This window comes from Takifugu flavidus, chromosome 16, assembly GCF_003711565.1.
Source record: "Takifugu flavidus isolate HTHZ2018 chromosome 16, ASM371156v2, whole genome shotgun sequence".
In the NCBI taxonomy this organism is placed as follows: domain Eukaryota; kingdom Metazoa; phylum Chordata; class Actinopteri; order Tetraodontiformes; family Tetraodontidae; genus Takifugu; species Takifugu flavidus.
In genome coordinates, this window is record NC_079535.1 from 9582443 (window position 1) to 9605508 (window position 23066).

Consider the following 23066-nt stretch of genomic DNA (forward strand, 5'->3'; position numbering starts at 1 on the left):
CGTGCTTTCATGCGGCAGCCTGTGAAATGTTGATGAAATGCGGCTTAGAGGGGGTTTGATCGAGTTATGAAATGATGACGGAGGGGAAAATAGAGTCAGGGGATGTTAATGAGTGATGGGAACGCTGCCCTCATCAGTGCACTGCGGGACTTTAGTTAGTGTTTGATGGGGAAATGTGTGTGTTGGTCGTGGGAAGGGTCATCTGGACATAGCCAGTGTTCTGGGATGTTATTTCATGTTTTTTGTTTGGTTGTTTTCTGCTCAGGTGATGAAGATCAAGCCTGGAGACTCCCGCTTACTCTGAGTGATTAGCATGGCCCCCACCATGGAGGGCAGGCACACGGTGTTGCTCCTCTATGCACCCATCCATGAGCTCAGCAACATCAGCCTGTACTTCCCCAAGAGGCGGGCCCCGAGCTACCGCTACAAGAACCGCGCCCCTCGTCCAGAAACGGCCAGTAAGGACCATGGCCGCGCTGAGGTCCATCTCACGGGGTCCAAACAAAGGGGCCAGTCTTCCCGCTCCTCCGACAGCCTCCTCGACGCCCAGCGGGCAACAAAGGGAGCTGTTGCAGAGCTCTGCTGGCTGGCGGAGGAGCACCGGCAGCTGCTCGCGGACCTCTTATCGCTGTGTAAGGTCTGCGCCAAAAACGTCAGGATGGGCAACCAGGACGGGAGGCTGCAGGAGTACGTGGAGGGCCAGGAGGCCCATTTCAGAGGTCAGGCGCTCAGCGGCGGCTATTCTCACGCTGTGGCTCCAGACAACAAGAGAACCGCCCCGAAGAGCAAAAGGCTAAAGAAACTGGGAGGGAAGAGGCCCGATGGCACCGAGGATTTCTCTCAGATTAAGGTGAAGAAGAAAGTTCTGAGCGAGGCATCGTCTGCTGAGCGTCCCTCTAAGAACGGCGACTCCAATGTGGACGACAAATTAGCCAAGCGCGGGCAGGGAGTCCGACCTTTGACCCATGCGTCGGACAGCTCGGTCACGGGTTCTTACATCGGCGTGGCCAGCGGTCCCATCCTGCCCATGGAGGAGCCCTTTCAGATCTCCAAGGAGAGCTGGGACTTCATGGAGGACAACCGGGCCTTCGATCCCGACATTGACTTCTGCAACGACTTCTCCGAGTACGACGGCGAGCTGGGCTACGGGTCGTCCTTCTGCAGCCTGATGGAGGGTCTCAACCGAAGGGAAAGCGGGAGCAACCTCCGGCCTGTCAAGAGCTCCGATTCATCCGGTGAGACGTCGGGGAATGTCAAGGCTGCTCGGCAGGTGTTTGGGGAGCGGGGCAACGCGGGGGCCAGGGTGGTGGCAAAGGTGCAGGAGGTCGACGGGAGAGTTCAACACGTCACCCGCACGGGCCCGGTGACGGGAGGGCCGGCGGTGGTGCATTCAGGGACCTGGAAAAGAGAAGGTAACAAACTTCCAGAGGGGCTAAGGTTGCCCCTATCGCACACCAACGAACCGTATCCCCAAAGCAAGAGTCACGCGAGGAGCCCTGCGTCCCCGTCCCTGACTGGGGTCTTCAGTAGCTCCTTCCCGGCCTCCAACAGTCTCCAGAGCATGTCCCCGATGCTGTCCCCACTGTCCTCCAAGCAGGAGAGCCCCCAGCTCAACCACCGCATCCTGGTCCTGTCGGATAAAGACGCGGAGCACGAGCAGGACACAGACGAGCCCCGGCTGTTCTCCGAGGTGGTCGACAGGAACGGCAACAAGAGAACCGCCACCCGTCTGGACCTGAACCTCGGCCGGCGGCCCAGCAACGCCAAGTGGACCTCCTCCAGTAACTCCACCACAACAGGTGAGTTGTGGCTCAGCCTGTTTGAGCTCCCCGGCGCTTTTATCAACACGCCATAAATAAGGCTTGTCAGAATTTTCCCTTCTTTGATGAACTTCAAAGCAAGAGTTGTCTCGGGAGATCCAGGTGTGTGTGTTTGGGGCTGATGCTGAAATGGAGCTTTTCCTATACTTGTCAGCCCAAGTGTGCTCTGTTTTCCCCGACCGCTGTGTTCTGATTTAGGCTCGCACGTGTGACCACAAATTAAAATCTACCCAGCAGAGTTGCAGGAGGGGCGAGGAGGTGCCTGAGAGTCGCCCCGCCGACCCCCTCCTTTAACTCCCCCCGCACCGTTCAGAAAGGGCCCGGATTAACGGGGGTGTCCCTGATCAAAGCCTGGACGCTGACCCGGGTTTCAACCTGTCCGGCGTTCTCGTGAGCGCAGTGTTAACTGAAGCGTCGCCAATTTGGCCTTTGGGAGGGGGGGGGGGATCCGCGACTGGGATCCTCTCAACAGGCGCCCTCTCCAGTTCACAGGAAACCGACAAAAGGATCCAGTTCTGGCGAGGAAAGGATTAGAATCTCTGGAGTTGCACAACTATTTCCCCTCTGTTTCTGCATGACTGACACCAGCCACCGTTGTCTCGGAGGAGAAGGCTTTCGTCTACAAGCCCGTCCGCTGGAATCGGTCCCGGCTGCACCATTTGATGCCGCCGGGCTGGTGTTTATGAGGAAGGCCTCTTTAATATTGCAGTAGGACGTCTGTAGCAGAGTTGATCACCCCTCTCAGTCACTGCAACCTAATCTGCTGCAGCGAACGCCTTCATTACCGACGTCATTTATGAATCGATCTGGATTGTTGCTGGGCGCCTTGCTCGTGAGGCCAGACGATAGCGTGCTGCAGTGGTCCGGGACGCCCCAGAGCACTCGGATTGTTACATCACAGGGATGAGATGCCTGGCTCAGCGGGAACAACAGGGAGAAGCAGAGCAGCGTTCTGGCTAGGATAAGCTAGCCTGAGCTAACAAGAGTGTAGCTCATTTCTGACCTGAGCATGTTATGAGCACACAGGCGTCAGACCACAGCGCCTTTATATTTTAATTACATTCCTTGTTTGTGTATTCGGTGTGTAATTTCCTGAGCACAGGTCCAGGAAAGGTTCTTATCAGATACAGCTGCTCCTCGCTGCGCACTTGGATTTTGCAGCATTTTTTCTGTTTTTCTCCGCTTGCTAAGACCTCAGTGAGCCTGTTAATGCAGTCCACTTTAGATGTTAACACGGATAAATGAACATCACAGTGTCCAGCAATAGAGGCTAAGTGGGTCAGTGCACGGCTCGGCTGCAAACCCATTACTCCGCTCTTTTGATCTGAGTTCTCTGGTTGAGGCTCTGTGCATCTTAACGAGCGTAATTATCGATAGAAAAGGATTATCGTGTTTCCTGTGTTTATGCAATGCATGTGCCCATTTACAGCTTCTATTTAAACATGTAATCGTGCCCCCCCCCCCAAAAAAAATGATACAAGTAACACACAACTGGGAAGCAGATAGCTTCGACGGTAACGAACAAATTAGCATTAGCATCAATCCCATGGACGGAGGCAGGATGGAGTTTGGTCTCGCACCCAGGTTTTAATGTTGTCCCAGTTGTGCAAATATATTTTATAGCCCACAATATCCCGTGGACATTGGCAATGTTTAAACAAAATGGCAAATCACGCCACACATCAAACCCAGTGTTTGGGTTTTATTGCCCTCACATGCCTGAATGAAAAGGAAAATACTTTTTCTGTCCTTTAGTCGGTCAGTGAAATGGTCATTTATACGGTGTCATTTAACTTCTTTGTTGTCTCTGTTAGGGAAACCTGATGTTGTTGCGTGTCATCTGATCCAGCCCATCAGCTGCAGCTGTTATTAAAAAAGGATGTGTTGGTCTGTAGACGGACTCTCAGATAATAGAAAAACAAACCACCTGCTCAGACTGAGGATGTGAAATATCACATAACAGAAGTAACATCTTTTCCTTTGTTTTTATCGGTGTGTACCAGAAAACCCGCTCTCTGCCCATTCTCCCGTCTAGCATACGGCAGAAAATACCAGAATCAGATTCCACCGGGTCCACCATGGAGCATTGTTCCTCCCGGAGACCACGAGGCCCGTTTCTGTCCGGGTAATGAAGTGGATTCAGCCAAACACGCTGAGCGCGGCTGCTGCTCACAATGGCCCCTCTCATGCCCCCATAACTGCTGCTAAATGTTTGCTGTCCTCCGTCTCACGGCCTCTCATCTACCTCATCGACACGCCGCCGGACTGAACCCAAATCTACCAAATTTCCTCTTGTCCGCCTCAGGGAAACTGCCCCCCCCCACATACACACACACACACACACACACACAGCGACCTGCCCTCACGCCAAGATGCATTACTGCTCTTGCCTTCACAAGATGGATGGATGATGGATGGATGATGGATGGATGATGGCTGGATGATGGATAGATGAATGATGGATGGATGGATGGATGGATGGATGGATGATGGCTGGATGATGGATGGATGAATGATGGATGGATGGATGATGGATGGATGGATGATGGATGGATGAATGATGGATGGATGATGGATGAATGGATGATGGATGATGGATGGATGGATGATGGATGATGGATGGATGATGGATGGATGATGGATGATGGTCAGCAGCTCCTCAGAAACATCCTCACTCTGCTCTTTGATGCTTTGAAGCATCCCTTTGGTTTCTCTGCTACCAGCCAAACGTCCCCTGATGATGGGGGGGGGGCAGGGGCGGCTGGTTTTGATGACTCAGCATCGGCCACACACTCTTCTCACTGTCTCATCTCCACGTTAGACGAGCCTTTTTTCCACGCTAAGTGTTTAAATGCTAATCCCGTGTGCAGCATGGAAACACCCCTGCTGGGCGTGACTGCTGCGCCCCACAAGACCGTTGGCGGCGTCTTTTCTGGTTGATTCGGTTAGCTTAGCGGTGTCTCTCGGCTTTTAAAGCAGTCAGGGGGAGATTAAATGGAAATAAGTGCGCTTTTTCCCCGGGTCAGTTGGTTTGAGGTCACCGTGTTTGTGAGTGAGAGTGATAGAGGATGAGGAAAACAGATGTGCACTTCCTCGTTCTGTCCAGGTGGCGGCAGTGTCGCCCACCCGTTGTGGATTGGGCCAAACCTGCCGGGTGACACGTGACATGTGTGTTAAATTTGGGTGCAAATTTCATTTCCCACCACTATAATTTTAATAAGGTGAGTCTAAACGTAAAGAAAGTGTGTACCTGATTATAGAAACACTAAATCTATGGGGGGTGGACATGATACTGCTGCTCAGCAACATGACAACTGTGGGATTTCCCCTGGCTTTGAATTAAGTTTGTGGGGTGCAGTTATAAAAATTGAATAAAGCATAAATAACAGAGCATAAATTTAGCACAGCGAAGAAATCCAACATCAGCACAGCAGAAGAGGAATCAATATTGAGTCTTTCATTATGTTTTGACGTAATTTACTACTCGCTCGCAATTCCCCGTAATGACCAGAAGGGGGCAGAATTTCCTAATCTGAATTCTTCCATCGAATTACAACAGATCGATTGTGGATTAAAACAGACATTGATCTCCAGGTATTTTCTTAGTTCTCCACACAGGCAAACTTGGTTTTGCTGGTTCAAACACAATCACTCCTGTTTGTGTTTGTCATCGCCTCTTTCGACACAGTAATGGGCTGTAATGGCCTTGTGGTTTCCTGTGTGTTTTCCTTTCTGTAGACGACTCTCTGTTGCGTCAGGATGACATATGGATGCTGGATGGCGATGAGCCTCAGGAGCCCACCCGCCGCGCCCAGCGCCCCGATCACCTGGACTTCCTGCGCATCACACCCCCGGAGGACGACATCATCGGAGACACGCCGTACTGTCCCAAACTGGAGCGGATGGTGAGGGACACAGTCACAAAACACACGGAAATGTCTGTTTCTGAAACACTCTGCCGTCCCTTTAAACACCCCTCTTTTTCCTCCTCGTGGGACCTGGGGGGATTTCTGTCCGCTCGGGCGTTTAATCACCTGACTGTGAATTCTCAGAGATGGATTAGCTGGTCCTGGATTTTGATCTTCAGAGTGGGATCGGGGCCAGACCTGAGAGTTCATTCCACTCGAACCCACTTTACCTCACAGCAGGAAAATCCCTCCATCTCCTGAGAATCGGCCCCCCTAATTTAGCGGCGTGATTAATTAACGCCAGCTTTCCTCACATGTCTGGCGAGCACGAGACCAGATAAACAGTTTCTGTGGGATGAGGTCCTCCCCAGACAGGGTTCTGGCTGTGGCTCCAGGTGTTTGTGGACTTTAAATGTGTTTAAAATGACTCCATCTCTGTCTCCGATGCGCTCCAGATGAGGCCGATTACCCGGGTGTGGCTACAGTAACTCAGCGTAAGCAGCATTCCACGACAAGGATCCTCTTGTGCAGAATTAGAGACTCTTTATTGTTGTGTTGTTAAAGGTGACGGCGCTGTTGTCACACGCCTGCGTTACCTGATGCCTTCTCAAAAACACGAAGGGAGGGGCCGCGGTAGAATGTGCCCACACGTCAGGCTGGGGGGGGTTCTGCTTTTGCACGCAGCGTCTGCGGCTTTGGGCTCATGTTATGTCAGATTAGTGTTGAGTTCTGAACGTGTTCTGTGAGCTCGGCCTGTTTCTAACACACGCGTCCTCTTTGGGGATTAACGTGCACGTCTGAAAGGCCTCGGCTCCTCACGGGAGGGGGGGGGGGGTCAATTTATCAGCTTATCTGTTTTATCACTGCGAAAATTTGACCGGATTCTCCATTCAATAATCCCTGAACTGTTATTTTCTTTTGGGTTGCTCTGTTTCCATGGCAACTGGATTAACATTTGGCACTAGCCCTTACTCTGTTTCTTGACTATTTAAATCAGGACAAGAACTTTTGGTCAAGAAACCCATAGTATCTGGATGGATTCATGATCTAATGGCTTCTAAATAACCCAAACTGTGATCTGTTTCCTTCTCTAAATGAATTTCTCCGGCAGCATGTTCACTATGCTAAAAATACATGTTAGCATATAAGCTAAAGCCGACTCTAGCTAGCTAGACTAAGCAGTATTGCGCTAACTGACGCAGCACTGAGTAAATGGCGCTCTCCACCTGAACACTCCCCCCCCCTCCTCCGTTTGCTCCGTGTTTGACGGAAGGTAATCAGACACCTGGCCTGCCGGGCCCGGCAGGTCTCCTCCCAGGAGGGGAGGAACCAGAACGGAGGCGTCTCCACGCAGGGCAGACCAGTGAGACGCATTTTTTTCCCCCTGCAACCAGAAGTTAACCAGCACGCTGAAGTTTCCTACAACCGCGAGACAACTTAAAGAAGACCGGCCCGAACTGGAGGAATGTTGACATGACGTAACGTATTGCGGGATAACCATGGATACGGGGGTCTGAATGTTTGGGAACGTTTCTCTGCGAGGCAGGTGGACTCTGCTCTCTTGTTCTCCTGGGGAGATTCTGGAAGGACGCGTCTCCAGACGCCGAACGGCTCTGCCTACTGGGAACTCATTCACAGAGGCAGAACAGCGCCAGCGAGCAGGGGTCAGGCCGCCGCGGCTTTTTACGGAGTAATGTTGGTACAACTGGCACAATCCTGCAGGAGGTAAGAGGAGCTGGAGATTTGTCCACACAAAGGCTTTTTGTTCCCAGCTCGGGCTGGAGGTGGAACGGGAGCAGCTTGGATAACCAGAGGTGGGGGAGAGATGAACCTCTCACCGCCTCCTTGCTAAAACTCTTTTGGTTTTGTTTTATTATTTTGGGTTCCGTCTGGTGAAGCGAAAATGAGCAGTGAGGCTTGTGGCTCGGACGGGTCCGGGAAGCAGCCCGCCAGCTCCGTCCGGGATGTCTTTAGCAGCCTGTTCAGTCGGGACAGGTCTGACTCTGCCGACGGGCCGGCGGTGCTGACCGCGTTCAGGGAGCTGCCGGAAGGTGAGGATCCGCTTCCTGATACCAGAGAGAGCGAGGAAGGAGGACGTGAGTCCAACGGTGTCATCGAGCCAGAACTGGTCCAGGTCACCAGAGTGGAAACTCACAGTGATACGGAAAATGAGGAGGAGGAGGAGGCCTCCCACCGCGGCGTCCCCGGGCCCAGAGGCGATGAGGATGAGCTGAGGGACGAGGGCGACGGCGCGTGTGAGGTGCCTGTGTTCAGAACACACAACCTCGACCGATCCTGCATAGAAAACATGCTGCACGCAGCGAAATCAGGGAGGAAGACTGGTTTGAGACCAACCGGAGCCGACGGCAACGGCGTGCCGGAGGTTACGGAATCACCGAGGGAGGAGGAACCCGCTGGGAGCGAGGAGCACGCCGGCGCCAGTTGTTCTCCTCCTGTTCCTTCCATCATCTCTGGACCTGCTGGCTCAGAAGCTGCAGGTCGGGATGCTGCTGCCGCCTCTCCGTCGGAGCATTTGGAGGGAACGACGGGATCTTGCGACGGCCCTGAAACCCCAGTCCGGCCCCCAGTCCGGCCCCCAGTCTGGATGAGCGTTCTGTCGATCAAACCGCCTCTGCGGGTGACCATCAGCCGGAGCCGCAGCAGAGCGCCGCTCCAAGGACACCAGAAACGAACGCACAACCTTCGGATCCCCCAGTCTCCTCCTCCAGGGGCTCAACCCCACCCTCGCCGCCTAACTTCCACATGCCGGCTCTTTTCAGCGGGTTGAGGGTGCTGAAGAAAGGGGCGGTGGGGGGAGACCGGGACACGACGGCGGAGATCAAGCAGAGGGAGAAGGACGCCGACCTGGCCCTCCTCAACCTCAAGAAGCCCGTGAACAAAGCCAAGCTGCGTCCCGAGCAGAAGACGCCCTCCCCCACCAAAGCCAAGCCGACGAACACCAGCGATCGGCAGCAGGACGTCGCCGGCAGAAGAGCGTCTGAGAACGGAGACGACACCCCGGGAGAGAACGGCCCAGGCGCTCCCGAGAAGAGGTCGACCTCTGACCTGGCCTACGAGACCTTCAGGGGCATCTTCGGCCCCAGAGCTGCCAAAAAGGAAAAAACAGAGGAAGTGGACCTGGAGGCCGTCAAAAGGAAACTCAAGACCGACAAAGAAAACCTCAAGTCTATTTTCCAGAGAGTCTCCCGAACTCCCAGCAAAGAGCTCACGAGTCCGACGGAGGTTAAAGTACGAGCCCCCCCCCCCATAATCGTAGTTCAACTCGCACGTTTGGAGGCCTGAGCAGAATCGTTGTCCTTGTCTGAAGTGTCTCCACGCGTTGTCCTTTCCCAGGCCGAGGTCACGTCGCCCACGGACAGCGAGGACCGCACGCCGCGCCGCCTGCAGGCCGTGTGGCCCCCACCCAAACCCAGAGATGAAGAAGAGAAAGTGGGACTCAAGTACACAGAGGCCGGTAAGAAGCCCCGACCGCTGAGGTCACATGACGCCCACATTCCTGTAATCTGTCACCAATTCTGCGATACGGAACAATTTATGGGGGGGAGGGGGCAAATATCGTATAGCTGGGACAGTAACAGGGAGTAAAACATCCTTTAAGTGCACTTAAGACCCCAGTCGGGACGTCCATGACGCGACGCTGCTCCTGGGGGTGCCAAAATTGTGGTGTGGAACCTCTGACCCAGGTGTAAAGCGTTCATTACCAGGGATACTAGCCAAAGATGAGGTAAATAGAAATCCTGATCCAGCCGCTCTGGTTAGCCTTTAGCTATTTTGTTTTGCTAATGCTGTTTCCGCTGACTGTGTCGTTCCAAACTGGTTGGCTGAGTTGTTATCTTGAGAAAGTGACCATCCCTTTATTCAAGTCCTAGACGGAACACAGGTTGGCTGTTTGTTTTAGTGGCACTCAAACCCAGCCCGGAATTCTTTTGTTCTTTCATAGAAGCAGCCAGCAGTGGGTTGTCTCTCCTGGCTTACAATAAACTATTATTCACTTCATCTTCTAAATGTTATGTAGAAATAAGTGTGTGTGTGTGTGTGTGTGTGTGTGTGTGTGTGTGTGTGTTGTGTGTGTGTGTGTTGCAGAGCACCAAGCTGCCCTCCTGCAGCTGAAGCGGGAGTGCAAAGAAGAGCTGGAGAGGATGCACGTGAGTGAAAAAAAAAATCCCTTTAAATTCAGTATGTAAAAGAACTACAGATAATCCAAACATGCCCGAATTGTGATGGATAAAAGCACGTGTTGAATTCACTTGTGGAAAAGGGGTTGTGACGTAGTTGCAGTTATCTCATTTGACCACATGATGGCGCTAAGAAACCGGCACATGTTTAAAGGCAGCAGCTGGGCTGATGTTCATGGACGTCACAGGTTGTGAGGTTTTACACAAGAGTGAGGCTTTTTTTGTGTTTCTTAAGTTTCTTTTTATTTTTTCAAGATGAAAACATTTTCATACAAAGGCATTATTACCTCTTCTATTGTATTATTACTAATTTTGTTCCTTCTATGAGGCCAGAATGTCTAAACTCTAATATTACACTATTCGTAATGCACGTTTGACACGTTTGAACCGGTTCCACGGCCTGTGATATCATGTCGAACATTAAAGCGTTTCACGGTCGGGAAAATATGGGAATGTGCCTAATTCCGCTTCTACACGAACAGAACGTTAACAAGGACCATGTGTCCGATTCATCACAAAACAATTTCCTTTCTGTGTCCGATCGATAGTTTGCTTTGGTTGGATTATTCTCCGCCGTTTGAAATGCCAAACGAAGGTTTTCGCCGCGGTACTGAGATATTTATCTTCAGGTTAGAGCAACGTGGGAATTCATTAAAAACTGGAATGTGCAGGAATAATTAAGTTCCGCTGGTGGTTTTAATAAAACGGTGGTCTCTGAATTTCCCCTCGCAGTCCGACTATGAGCTCCGCATTTTTGAGGTCCGGGGGGAACACGCCGTCACGGTGTCTCGCCTGGAGGAGGTCATCGCCAGGATGCGACGGGACAGGACGTACAACGCGGGTCAGGTCCGGCCCGAGGTCTGCGACGTCGCCGTGTCGACGGCTGACGACCCCGTCCTGAAGAGCAGCCGCACCGTCAGCATCCAGACGGACAGGGAGACCTTCATCAAGAGCCCCGACGGGACCGGCGGCCTCGCTCTGAGCCCCACCCAGGCCCTTCCCAAAAAGCTCAACCTGGACGCCATTGGACTGAACCTGAAGGCCGGGGCAGCACCGGCTCCGCCTCCTCCGCCGCCGCCCCCACCTCTCCCATCAGGCCTCCCTGGACCTCCGCCGCCGCCTCCTCCCCCTCTGCCGGGCAACATGGGAGCACCACCACCACCCCCACCCCCACCGCCACTCCCAGGTGGAGGTCCACCACCACCACCGCCGCCACCTCCGCCTCCCGGTTTACCTGGAGCCGTACCGCCTCCCCCTCCCCCTCCTCCAGGCTGTGGACCACCACCTCCGCCACCGATGGGGGGCTTCGGCCAAATGCAGGAGAAGGCCCCGCGGAAACCCACCATTGAACCGACCTGCCCCATGAAGCCGCTGTACTGGAACCGGATCCAGATCCAGGACAACAAGTATGTGGAATAGCCCTTTAAATCCATTTATACCAAAGCGCAGGGCGCTCTGGACCGGTACACGGGCCCGGTATCAGGCCCAACAGGGCGGCGCTGCTGTCTTTCACAGACGTATCGAAACAGAACGTGCAGAGCAGCGAAAGCCGAGGGAAACTCCCGAGAATACACATGGAGCATTTGATTGGATAATTAATGGTGTTTGGTCTGGGCGGAGGTTCCTTGAGTTCATTAGGTTTAGATTTTTTCGGGGGGGGGGGGGGATGTGGGGGGGTTCTGCAGAGTGTCATAAAGTGATGTTTAGACGTGGTGTTTTCAGATAATTGGCCGGAGCTCGTGCCTGCGCTCGCACGGCTGATAAACAGCAAAAGTTCTGCAGACACGTGTGGGCGCGCGGAGGCCGCGTTCCCAATCTGACAGGGAGCCCCCCCCGGAACACCCGTCCCGTTATCAACGACACGTCGGACACGGAAGCTCAACGGGCCCCCGCTTTATTAGGATTCCGCTGTGTCACTGTGGTCGGCGCAGTCGATCTTCAGCAATTGTAGAAATGGATTATTCAGCCCATTCGGAGCGGCTGCGGTTGCTAGTGTCAAGCTTCTTTAGCTTTATGACCTCGTATTTCCATGGCTGGATTATTAGGGGGAAACCGAGCTGCGGTCCGCGTGCCGGCTCTTCCCACCGGGCCTGCGCAGGAGGACCGGCTGACTGCGTGGCCGCGGCGTCGCGTCAGCTGTAAACGGAACCGTAAAGCGCCAGGTTAAGCAGCGTTTAATGGGCCGGGATGTTTGACTACAGCTGGATCAGCTGCGCCATGTTAATGGAGTGCGGTTCTGAATTACGAGGGGGAACGGTGTTAGGTTTGAACCGGCGCCAGGGATATAAAAGGGAAGGCCAAACGCACATGCTACAGTTGGCGGGACGCGGGGGCCTGGCTGTCTCCCTCTCCGGGGGGACGGGGGCCATCACATGCAGTTACTGTCAGAACCGGCTCCGGCGGAAAGTCGCTCCGCACTGAAACGGGTCTTTGAATGTGTGGTTGCAATTTTCTTTTCCGAGCCGAGCCCCTGTTCAGAGGCGGAGGCTGGTTTTTGTGGAATCACGTCCTGAACAGAACAGCTCCCCTAAATAGTCCCCCCCACCCACCCCACCCGACTATGTTCAGACTTACTCAACCATAATAAACTCTCTGGCAGCCCGGTTGATTGATCTGGTACCGGCCAGCTCCAGATTGACCCGTGGGTTTCAGACGAGCGGCGTGAGTCAGTGGAGGGGACGATCAGAGGAACCGGTAATCATCCCGTTAATGTCATCTCGTCAACAGGAAGCGGGGCCCGGACAGATGTGTTGATTTTGACCAAACAGATGGAATATGTTGATAAAAGCGCAGCGCCGAGATCCGGAATGTCCTCCCGACTCTGGGAGAGCCTCTTTGTTTTCTCTCCAGGTTACTCGGCAACTCATCAAACACGGCGGCGGCGGCGGCGGCGGCGCATCGCCGCGCCTTTGCTGGAAACGCTCGTTATTACAGAAACAAACTTGGCTTCGACTTCTGTCATTTTTACCACCTATCTCATAAACAGGCGGCCAGGTTGTTTTCTTAGAGGTGGGGGGGTTGGTTTACCCGAGCGTCTGTTTAACGAGGATTAGATGTTTGGGGCTTGACACACCGTCTGTGATTCGCAGATTTACGCAGGAGAATCCGCTCTTTTCTCCCGCAGCAACAACACGCTGTGGGGATCCCTGGAGGAGCCCCACATCGCCAACGCCAACGAGTTCGAGGACCTCTTCTCCAAAGCCACGCCGCAGCCCAAGAAGAAGCCCCTGTCGGACACCTACGAGAAGAAGGCCAAAGCAAAGAAGGTAGCTCTGTCTTTGTCTTTGAAAAGGCCATTAAGGATGAGTTATGGAAGAAATAGCAGAAGGGGAAGGAGATGGACTGATGGCGTCTCGTCCTCCAGACTGTTGTCTGCCGTTGCCAAGGTCCGGGCAAACACGGGCCCGTCGGGGGAGTTCGGGGTTTTTTTCTCTCAGCGATTCAAAGATAAAAGCGAGATGGGAAAAACTTAGCAAGCGCGCGTTTGCGCCAGATTGATCCGGTCCCCCTCCCGCCCGTCGCCGATGTCAAACGCTGCAATCCTGCACCTCTGCTGCGGCCCCCGTGCCGCGTCAGCAGCTGGGCCCGCCGGCGTGCTCCTCACTGCTGGCGTCCGAGCCGTCGGAGATCGGCCGTCGCCCCAGACTCTCCTCTCCAAAATCCATACGCGTCCTCCGTTCTGATCAATCTGTCAGGGTTCCACTCCGCTCCAGAGGGCCCAGCCGTGTGGTTGAGTGTGTGTGTGTGTGTGTGTGTGTGTGTGTGTGTGTGTGTCTCGCAGACTTTGATCGTCATCCGCAGCTCTGGCTCAGACAGCCACATCCAGACACAGATCCTGCCAGCAGTCTCCTGTCAGGGCTTACATCAGCCTTAAAGAGGAGCTGACCCCCCCCCTTCCTCCAGTGGAAATGCTGCAGAAACTAACTCGTAGATCGTTCTGCACTTGAACGCCTCACGCAGCCACACAAGCAGGGCCTCACCTGCTGGGCTCCACACCTGCATCCCTGACCCACAGTCTGTTCATTCCTGGAAAGTCTGAGCGAAATTAGGCAGAAAATCCTTTTGTTACTTTCACCCCCCCATTTATAATGCTGCACCTTTAATACTGTAACTTTAGGTTCCACGTCCGATCACATTTAACCATAAATATGATCATTCTCTGCATTTTCTGAGTAAGATCAATGGGAACCAGGTGGAAAAGATATTTGATTGGAATTTCCCATATCAAACATCCAACATCTATACACACGAGAACATGCTTATAAAGGTGTAATAACCGCCACGTTGCTTTGATTATCTATTGGTGGTCTTAAATATTTACCAACCTTAAATTCAACCACGATCGCCATCTTTGGTTGTGCGTCGGCGTGCGTTCGTCTACGTGAGCTCGTGTGCGATCATGGCACATCCTTGCGAGTAGCATTTTTATGCACTTTCTCAGAAAGTGTTGCCAGATCATGGGGGGGGGGGGGGGTTGCGTGTGTGAGAAGGGGGTTCTGTGGTGAGAGGAGGTGAGTGTGAGGGAATGGAATGCCTGTGTACATTATGCATATGAACCATTTGCCCGTTTTCCAACAACTTCACGCGGCCAAAGTTAAAACTCAGGGGCAACGCGGCGAGTCAGCTAATCTTTATCATATGTGCCACAGAGAAATCAAAGCTCTTGTTTACTCTGGAGCCCTCCTCTCGCTCCCGACTTAGCATATCAAAGCAGAGGAGATGACATTGAAGAGAGGTCTTGGAAGACTGGACTCGACTGGACCGGGGCTGTAATTGCAGGCATGTGGCTCCGTTCCACTGGCGAGGGGAGAAAATGAAGCCAGGGCACCTAAAGGAATTGGAGGGGGGGGGGAGCGGCATGTCAGTGCATTCTTGATTCGAGGGCCCGGGAGGGAGGTGGGGGAAAGTGGGGGAAATGGAAGGAGATCAGAAGAAATCAATCGAGCCGTTGAATTGGTTGAAAGAAATGCGATTTCGGCCATAAATCTGGGTGATTCCAGACAGATAGGGAGACGGACGGACACCGTGGAGCGGCCCCGGCCGCTCGGCCGTGTGTGTGTGAACCCTCCGCATCATCCAGCCCACCTCGCCAGCCGAGCGGCAGCCACCTGCTTCAGCTCAAACCGCTGACAGTCGCGCTGTCTCCTTCCATTAGTGTGTTTATTTTCACAGACCGCTCGGTCACTCTCCCGCCGCTCCTTCTCCTTTTGCCCACAGGGGGGAGCCGTTAGCTGTTCTGCATCTGCTTGGGTCAGCATCAGCATCAGACCGTTCCCCCCCCACACACACACACACACACACACCCCAACGTCCAGCATCAGTTGTCTTTTCTTATTAGCGCGACCATTGGGACTAATTGGCGATTTCTGCAGCCATGAACCCGACGGGTCCCTGGGCCGCTTTTAGTGCGGCCCGTACAAAGCGGTTAATTAGAGGTGTTGGGAAAGCCTGGTTCTCAGCTCCTTAGAGTGGGAGATCCCCAGTGATCCAGGTAATGGTGCTGGAAGCAGCATGGCACCCACTAACGCTCTGTAATGCAATACCCACTTCTAAGGCTTCTGCTCTGCAGCTCCCAGTGGACGGCCCAGTAGCCGACAACACCATAATACCTAATGAAGAAGCCTGACACATTAACTTTTAGAGCAGGCCTTTACCTTGCCAAAACGCTCTCTGGCTTTATGGCGAATTCAGTCATAAGTAATTGTGTCCATGTGTATGCACAAATAAAAATCCTGTGAATTTATAGTTTGTTATAAAGAGCCTGCTTCTCTTTGCTCTGCTCTTCTAAACTGTCCTTTTATGGTGCCACTCGCACCTTTGTACTTTCCCCGCGACGCGATATTGTCGATTTGAGCCCCGCGGACGGTCCCTCTGCCCCGCGTTGCTCCTCCCACCGATGCGACGCGTCCCCGACGCGTTGAGTCTGGTCTCCGTGGGTCAGTCCAGATTATTTCCATGACGGTCGGCACCGGGCGCTCCACCTCTCTCACCATATATCATCTGTTTCCACAGCTGGGGAAGTGACTAACCAATTTTTACTTGGCCACTCATTGCAGAAATTAACTTTTTATTCACCAGATGTTCCTCCGTTTGTCTTATGTCAGCGTTCGGGTCGTAGAATTGATGATAAACACAGCTTTGAAGAAATAATATGAGCTAAAGCTTACAGCCATAATAAATGACATAAGCTTAAATAAAAGAATTCAAAGTGCATGGTAACGCTTTTAGCATTTCATCATTTATAAACCCTTATTATGTTTATTAACCTGTTCTAAATCATTGATAACTGTAACTCTCGTTAGATAAATAATTACATGTTTTGTTTCTGCTAAATGGCAGTGAGATCACATTCCGATAATAAGCTAAAGTATATCTTAAAATGAATCTTTTTTTTGGTGTCAATAAACGCTTGAATTTGGCTATTTCTGTTTTTTTCCAGATTGTTAAACTGCTGGACGGGAAACGCTCACAAGCAGTTGGCATCCTCATATCGAGCCTGCATCTGGAGATGAAGGACATCCAGCATGGTGAAAACCGCGCCGCCACCAGCCCGTCCCGCCGGGACGCGTCCTCGCCATGTTATCATTTAACCTGCTATTTAGTCAGCAGCAATAACTCCGATGGATGAGATAGTCAGACGCGCGGAATAATTTCCAACCTCTTGACAGCTACTAATATTCAACCAGGGACTTTTTTTAATGGGGGGGGCTTGTTTGTGTTTCGGAGCGGAATGTGGATGACTTTTCCAGCGACCGCAGCGGGAAACAAAACGCCGCCATTTGTCAAACCGCCGGCGACACTGGGATGAGAGCGGCTCTCGACTCTTCGCGTCGCGCCGCTCGAGCTTTTGAAACGCGGGGTTTTGCGGCCGCGCTCCCGTGGCTATGCTACGCGCACACGTGTTAGGGACGGACTAGATGGGCTAGGAAGCGGTCCTGTCCCGGCCTGCCGCCTGCTAGTCTGAGCACGCGGCCAGCAGATCTGTTTATTGTAGCCAGTGACGGTTTCCACAGGCCTAATGGGACTGACACCCCACTAATGATCTGAGCATGTACAAAGCCACCTTCCACAGTGAGCAGACACTGCGCTCCCACATAAAACCACCTCAAACACAAGCCAAACGCCACATAACGCCAGGAAGCCCTTTCTGTTTAGAGCCCCCCCCCCCCCCGCCTTTTTTTCACTCTCTGTTCCAGTGTTAGTTTACAGAGGCAGCGGGGGGGGGGACTTCGATCTTTGTGTTTTAATGGAAGGTGGATATCTAATGAATAACTCGAATCTGACAGAGAAGGACAGCACTTTGAGAGCACCTGTGGGGGGGGGGGGGGTCCGTTGCCTCGCCTTTACTCGCCGCCCCTTTGTTGCCAAATTAAAAGGACATGGGACATGTAATGTAATTAGAGCTACTAGGGAGGGAGAGCAGAGTCCTGCGCTCCCCTCAGAGTGACTGCGGGGACCTCAAGGGCCACCATGGTTCAGGGGTAAAGAGAGCCCCCCCCCCCCCACACACACACACACACCAGAGCCAAAGAGTGAAAAGTGGAAAGAGAGGGTGTGAGGCGTTCAGGAGGCAAGCTTTGATCTGTCGCTGTAGAGAGATATCCGGCCCCCCCCCACCTCGGATCAGAGCGCTGCTGTGCGCGCTGGAGCTGGCCCCCCTTTGGTGTGTGATTGACGGCTACATGGCTGAGGGACCGAATAATCCACTCTAATAAGATGTAGGAAACGGACCTCCAGCGCTCCCTCTGATCCACACATCAGGACCACATTGACAGCTCCGCTCCAGCGGGGGCCAGAGTGGGGGGGGGGCGCCTCGTTAGCTGGAAGCCGCACGTGTGCGGCTGTTTCGCTGCACAGCTGCGAGGAAACGTGATAAATGCCCCCAACAAACAAACAAATGCCATCCATCTCAACACGTCCAGCCAGGACACCACCTATTCCACCTCCTTGATAAGGCGGGACGAGTCGCCGCCGCCACATCAGTCCTCGTCAACGCTTTTTTTAATCACGCGGAAAGACTGATCGGAGGGCCGTGGGTGGCGCACGGCGTTCCCCGGTTGACACCGACCAGACGACTGTCAGCTGATCCCCCCTCCTCCGCCACCACTAATAAACCTGTGACACCTCTCAGACACAGAGCAGGAGTCCCTCTCCCTTTCTGCGCCTCCCTCCCCTGTTCTGCTTGACATCCACGCGGCCTGCAGATGAAGTGGGGGGGGGGATACGTCCTCTTTTCCAGTGTTCTTTTCAATTGAGGGTCTCTGATGGCGTTTTTATTCTTTACCTCCTCCCACCTCCTGCCCCCAGCAACGCTCCAAACTAACCAACGCTGGACAAAGTTCTGGCCTTGGGCGACTCCAGTCCATCGCCAGCTTCGCTCACGCCGTGGCGACCTTGGCTATATCATTTCATTTGTTCCCATTGATTAATTATGGTTGATCAGAATATAGTGTCTTATATCTTTCTTTGTCTTTTGTCTCCCAGCTGTTCTCACCGTGGACAACTCTGTGGTGGATTTGGAGACCATCGAAGCCCTATATGAAAATGTAAAATACACCACCCGATATTGAGCAGAGAACGCATCAGAAAGGAGCGGTGTCACTCTACGTCGCCGCTCTGCGTCTTCTGATTTTCGTCTTTTTCCAGAGGGCCACCGGCGACGAGCTGGACATGATCGTGCGGCATTGTGAAAAGTCTAAAGAGGATGAGGTCAAACTTCTGGACAAACCTGAACAGTAAGATCAGAACCTATCATGTCAAATGCTACCAAAGAGGTGGCGGTGGGGGGGGGGGGGGGGGGGGGGGTCCTTTGACATTAACCACAGGAAGCTTTAGGTCTTGGTTTTTGGATTATCTGCTCTTTGCTTGGGTGGTTTAATAGTTCCGTCAAGGTTAAGCAGTCTGGCCTGGTTCACAAGGTCTGGATCCCGCGGTGCCGCCCAGCCGCGCCTCCCCATTTCCATGTTTGACCAGAGCTGTCACTACGGCTGCCCGAGTCATCCCTCCTCGGTGCCCCCCCCCGTCAGCCGGGCCTAATCACACAGGATGTTACCGCTCCACTCCCCTCTGACACAGCACTGTTTATATAAGTCGTCCCGCATCAGGCCAGATCTACCTTTGATCGCTGCTCCCCCCTCCCGCCCGACCCCGCGGACCTTTCAGACTCAGCCGCCCGACGCGGCACCGCTCGTGGATTTCAGCCGTCCGCCTTCCTGAGCAGCACCAGTGACTCAGCCGGCCTGTGTGGGGTTACGCGCTGGCTGCCAAGGCCCCGAAATAGTTCTTCCTGTCGGACGCTTTGTTTAATTCTGTCATAACACATCAACCCCCCTCCTCCCCCTTCCTTCTCTCTGTTTTCCAGGTTTCTCTATGAGCTCTCCCAGATTCCCGAATTTGCCGACCGGGTCCACTGCATCATCTTCCAGTCGGTGTTCCTGGACACCGTCTCCTCCATCCAACGCAAGGTGGCCATCGTCTCGAACGTCTGCAAGGTAAGACAGGAATTGGTGCCGGGACACCAGGATAGTGGACTCACCCCAAGTCTTTCCCTGTTTCCGTCAGGATCTGTTACAGTGCGAACATCTGCGGGACATAATGGGTCTTGTTCTGGCCTTTGGGAACTATATGAACGGAGGGAACAGGACGAGAGGCCAGGCGGACGGTTTTGGACTGGAGATCCTGCCCAAACTTAAAGACGTGAAGAGCAGGGTATGAGACCACACGGCGTCACCTTCGTCCGGGCCTCCCTTCCGCTCCAGTTTGATCCTAACCGCCGGAAATTTCTCTCTGCAGGACAATAAAACCAACCTGGTGGATTATGTCGTCCTGTACTACCTGCGGAATTTTGACAAGGTGAGGCGCCGTGACCGTCGTTCACAAGCTTCTACGTGGCGTCTTCTCCTCACTCGCGCCCGATCTTTCAGCACGCCGGCACAGAGAAGAGCGTCTTCCCCCTTCCGGACCCTCAGGATTTCTTTAAGGCTGCTCAGGTGAAGTTTGATGACCTCATCAAGGACACCAGGAAGCTAAAGAGAGACCTCACTGGTAGGACCCGTCCTACTGTCCACAGTCATTCCATCCAACGTTCATTAATCCCCCCCCCCCCCCAGGAGCTTTCCAGTTCCAACCCAGTCAAAAGCATTCTTTTAATGAAGTCCACCCACACAGCGCAGCAACAAATAAATAAACAATCACATATTCTAGACCTGAAGCACTGCGGGCGCCATTCTGTACCCCAGCCAGCCAGACAGTCTTGGCCAGGGCCAAGTGGGGGTTAAAGGCGATGTCCCCCAGTGGCCCTGGTGTCTGCGGTTATTTAAATCAACCAATAATACGGCATATGAAAGCAATTAGATATGCGCCGCGGCTCTCCCCGACGCTTTTTTAGATCGCTGTTAAAGTCCTCTCCTGCATGACCCGGGGGGGAAACACAGCGAGCCCGCTGAAGTGCCCAGGCCCGCCTCAATCTGTCACTCATTTATGAGGAAGAATAGAAGAGCCGAAGACAATAAATGGAACATAAGGGCCCTATTTGATCTCTGCCGCGGCACCGTCTGGCACAGTAGTCCTCCAGGGATTCAGCATCACAGGGTGAGCGTTGGATCGCGAATGTGTGCTGAGCTCCACCTCTGACTCCCAGCATTTTTATCCCCTTCAGCCTCCAGGTATAAATATTTATGCCCGGCTATTATAAACCTGCCTAAAGAAAGCAAGTGGTCTTAATTACGGAGCTGACGCCGATCGCTTCCATCCACGTTGGAGCACTGGATCGCATGGTGAGGGGATAAGGCTGCCCGCCCCTCACCTGGGTGATCCGGAGGTGGCGGCTGCGGTGTCCTGCCCTCCGGGCTCGGGTCAAAGGTCAAGCGACTTGGCGCTGGGTTCGCCTCAGACAGAACCGTCAGTAGGATACACCCGCTCTTTTTTTTTTTTGGGCGGTATAATGGTGGGGACTTGGTGGGAACACAATCCTCTTTTGATGGGGCTTCCTGTTTGGGGAGAAGGTGGTGACCTCTCTGAGGGGGGGTGAGAGGGCGACACCGAGCACCAATCACGAGCATCTTCTGATACAAGCGGACGGATTAAAGGGGGTTGGAGCGGAGGGAGGAGCGCGGCGGTTATAAAAGGGATCGCCGAGGGCTCGTTGGCTGCTCACAGGAGTTTAGTGTTTCACAGACGGCCTGGACCAAGTTAGACTTTCATCACTGTGGCGAATCAGACAGTGTCCGCATTTTTAAATGGCTTTTAATGTCAGGTTCAGGCAGGGCCTTTAGCCTGAGCCCGCGTTTACGACCTCAGCTCTGCTCAGCGCCCGCGTAGAGCAGTCGGCAACGGCCGGCGCTGGATCGGGGATTCAGACGCAGTTGTTCAGATTTTCTGCACTTGTGCTTTTATTGCCAACATGCCTGCAAAAGCTGTGCGCAGCAGGCCAGGAAGAAAGAACAAAAGCACACGCTTATTATATGACAGATTTACAAGGCGCAACAAAGGGGAGAAAATGTTTTGTGTGTTTTATGGTGATAACTGGGAATTGACCGGAGAATTCACTTCTTTTCTGGTGTGAATAAGGTCACAGCGTGTCTGGGTCTGCAGCAGCGGCTGAACCTCTGGTGGGGTTAATCGCCGTGCCTCACGACAAACCTCGCGTCATTTAGAGATCAGAGTGTTTGAAATGAGTCACTTTGTTCAGATTTCCCAACAAGGAAGCAGGAGTGCGTCCCCGAGGATGAGGCAAATATTTAACTTTGCTCATTTTTAGCTCTTTTGAAAGGAAACCATCAAAGCTAGGTGTTGTTTTCACAAGTGATTAAGGGCCTCTTCAGCAAAAGACCAACATCTTGTCACGGAGGGAACCCAGAGCCAAACAACTGCCGACCACTCTCATTTTTAGGTCTTCTTTTTGTACTTCTGTTATTCTCTCTCTCTCTCTCTCTCTCTCGGCCCGTTTTCCAATGCTCCCAGTGTAAATCCCGGAGCAGACGTCTGGCTCTGCTTACTTCACACTCATTAGAGGCTCCGTTTGCAGCCTCAGACCATCGCTCTTCTGGAGATGCCGCCGCATGTTTGCGAGCGTGAGCGCTTTCCAACCAGCTCGTTTCTCCGGTTTCACACTTTTCCGTGATTTGAGCCCAAACACTCCCACAGCCAGATCCTCGGGTTTACTTTTTTGGGGGGGGGGCTCTGTAATGAGACATTCAACATTGGTTCATAGCTCCTTAATGACCTTAATGCTCCTTAATATTTCCGGAAAATGTGTTTTTTCCATCTAGTGGATGGGAACATGAATAAAAGAGTTTAATCGGAACAAAAAGTCAAAATTTTAGATATTTTTATTTGATATTTCATTAAATACATGGTAAAAGATGGATAATAGCCAATTGTGTATCGTAATAGCCATAATGATCATCACTATCATCAAATATTTCCCTAAATACAACAAAACTGAGAACATAAAACACTTGTAACTACAGACACTGTATCACCGGAATCGTCCACGTGGAACATCAAATCCAAAAAGAGAAACATAAAAGCAGAAGAGACGACACAGTGTCTCTTTGTGTTATTGTTTCTGTTCTCATTCAGTTCATCAAAGGTCGAATTATTCCCATTAACTTGAGTGACATTAAATACATACGTCTCCATCAGGACGCACCATTAAAAGCAGCCGCCGCAGCTTCGTGTCGTCCCTTTGAGTCTGATTCCTCTTTTGTCCCATCAAAGACTCCCGGCGCCACATGAACATTCGCGGCTCTTTTGACACACATTCGGACTTGTTCTGACCCATAAACACGTACACGTCCCCTCTCTAACCGGGTACAGGCCGACAGTCAGCGTGTCGCTTCAAGACAAAGTCTCAGCATCCTTTTTTTTATTATTTTTTACAGCTGCTGCGTTTCTGTGGGTTTCCTCTGTGGCCGTTGCCGTCTGAGCCACATTTGGGAGAAAACCGCCTGTAAATTGCAGACTTGCTGTTTTGAACACTGTTTTAATGGGTTCTTTTGAGTCGGGGGGATTTCTGGTTCGGAAATGTGGTCTTTGCAAACAGGATACCTCTAATGTTTGGCTGGCTGCTGATTCCTCTTGTTTTATTTACTAGCATTCACGCGCAGAGACGGGCTTTCTTCGATTTACGACGCTAGCCG

The 23066-nt window shown here is 52.7% G+C and overlaps 1 protein-coding gene across 1 annotated transcript in view; it reads left to right on the forward strand.

The window, feature by feature from the left end:
• Nucleotides 1-23066, forward strand: part of LOC130539988 (formin-1-like) — a 32442-nt gene that overhangs the window by 574 nt on the left and 8802 nt on the right. Inside the window, exons 2-14 of the mRNA XM_057058793.1 lie at nucleotides 266-1799; nucleotides 5559-5725; nucleotides 9083-9203; nucleotides 9833-9894; nucleotides 10657-11330; nucleotides 13049-13190; nucleotides 16364-16451; nucleotides 18409-18470; nucleotides 18571-18659; nucleotides 19286-19415; nucleotides 19486-19632; nucleotides 19717-19776; nucleotides 19848-19968. Coding sequence (XP_056914773.1) covers nucleotides 314-1799; nucleotides 5559-5725; nucleotides 9083-9203; nucleotides 9833-9894; nucleotides 10657-11330; nucleotides 13049-13190; nucleotides 16364-16451; nucleotides 18409-18470; nucleotides 18571-18659; nucleotides 19286-19415; nucleotides 19486-19632; nucleotides 19717-19776; nucleotides 19848-19968 — 3349 coding nt within the window. The 5' untranslated portion in view covers nucleotides 266-313. The remainder of the gene's footprint in view (nucleotides 1-265; nucleotides 1800-5558; nucleotides 5726-9082; nucleotides 9204-9832; nucleotides 9895-10656; nucleotides 11331-13048; nucleotides 13191-16363; nucleotides 16452-18408; nucleotides 18471-18570; nucleotides 18660-19285; nucleotides 19416-19485; nucleotides 19633-19716; nucleotides 19777-19847; nucleotides 19969-23066) is intronic.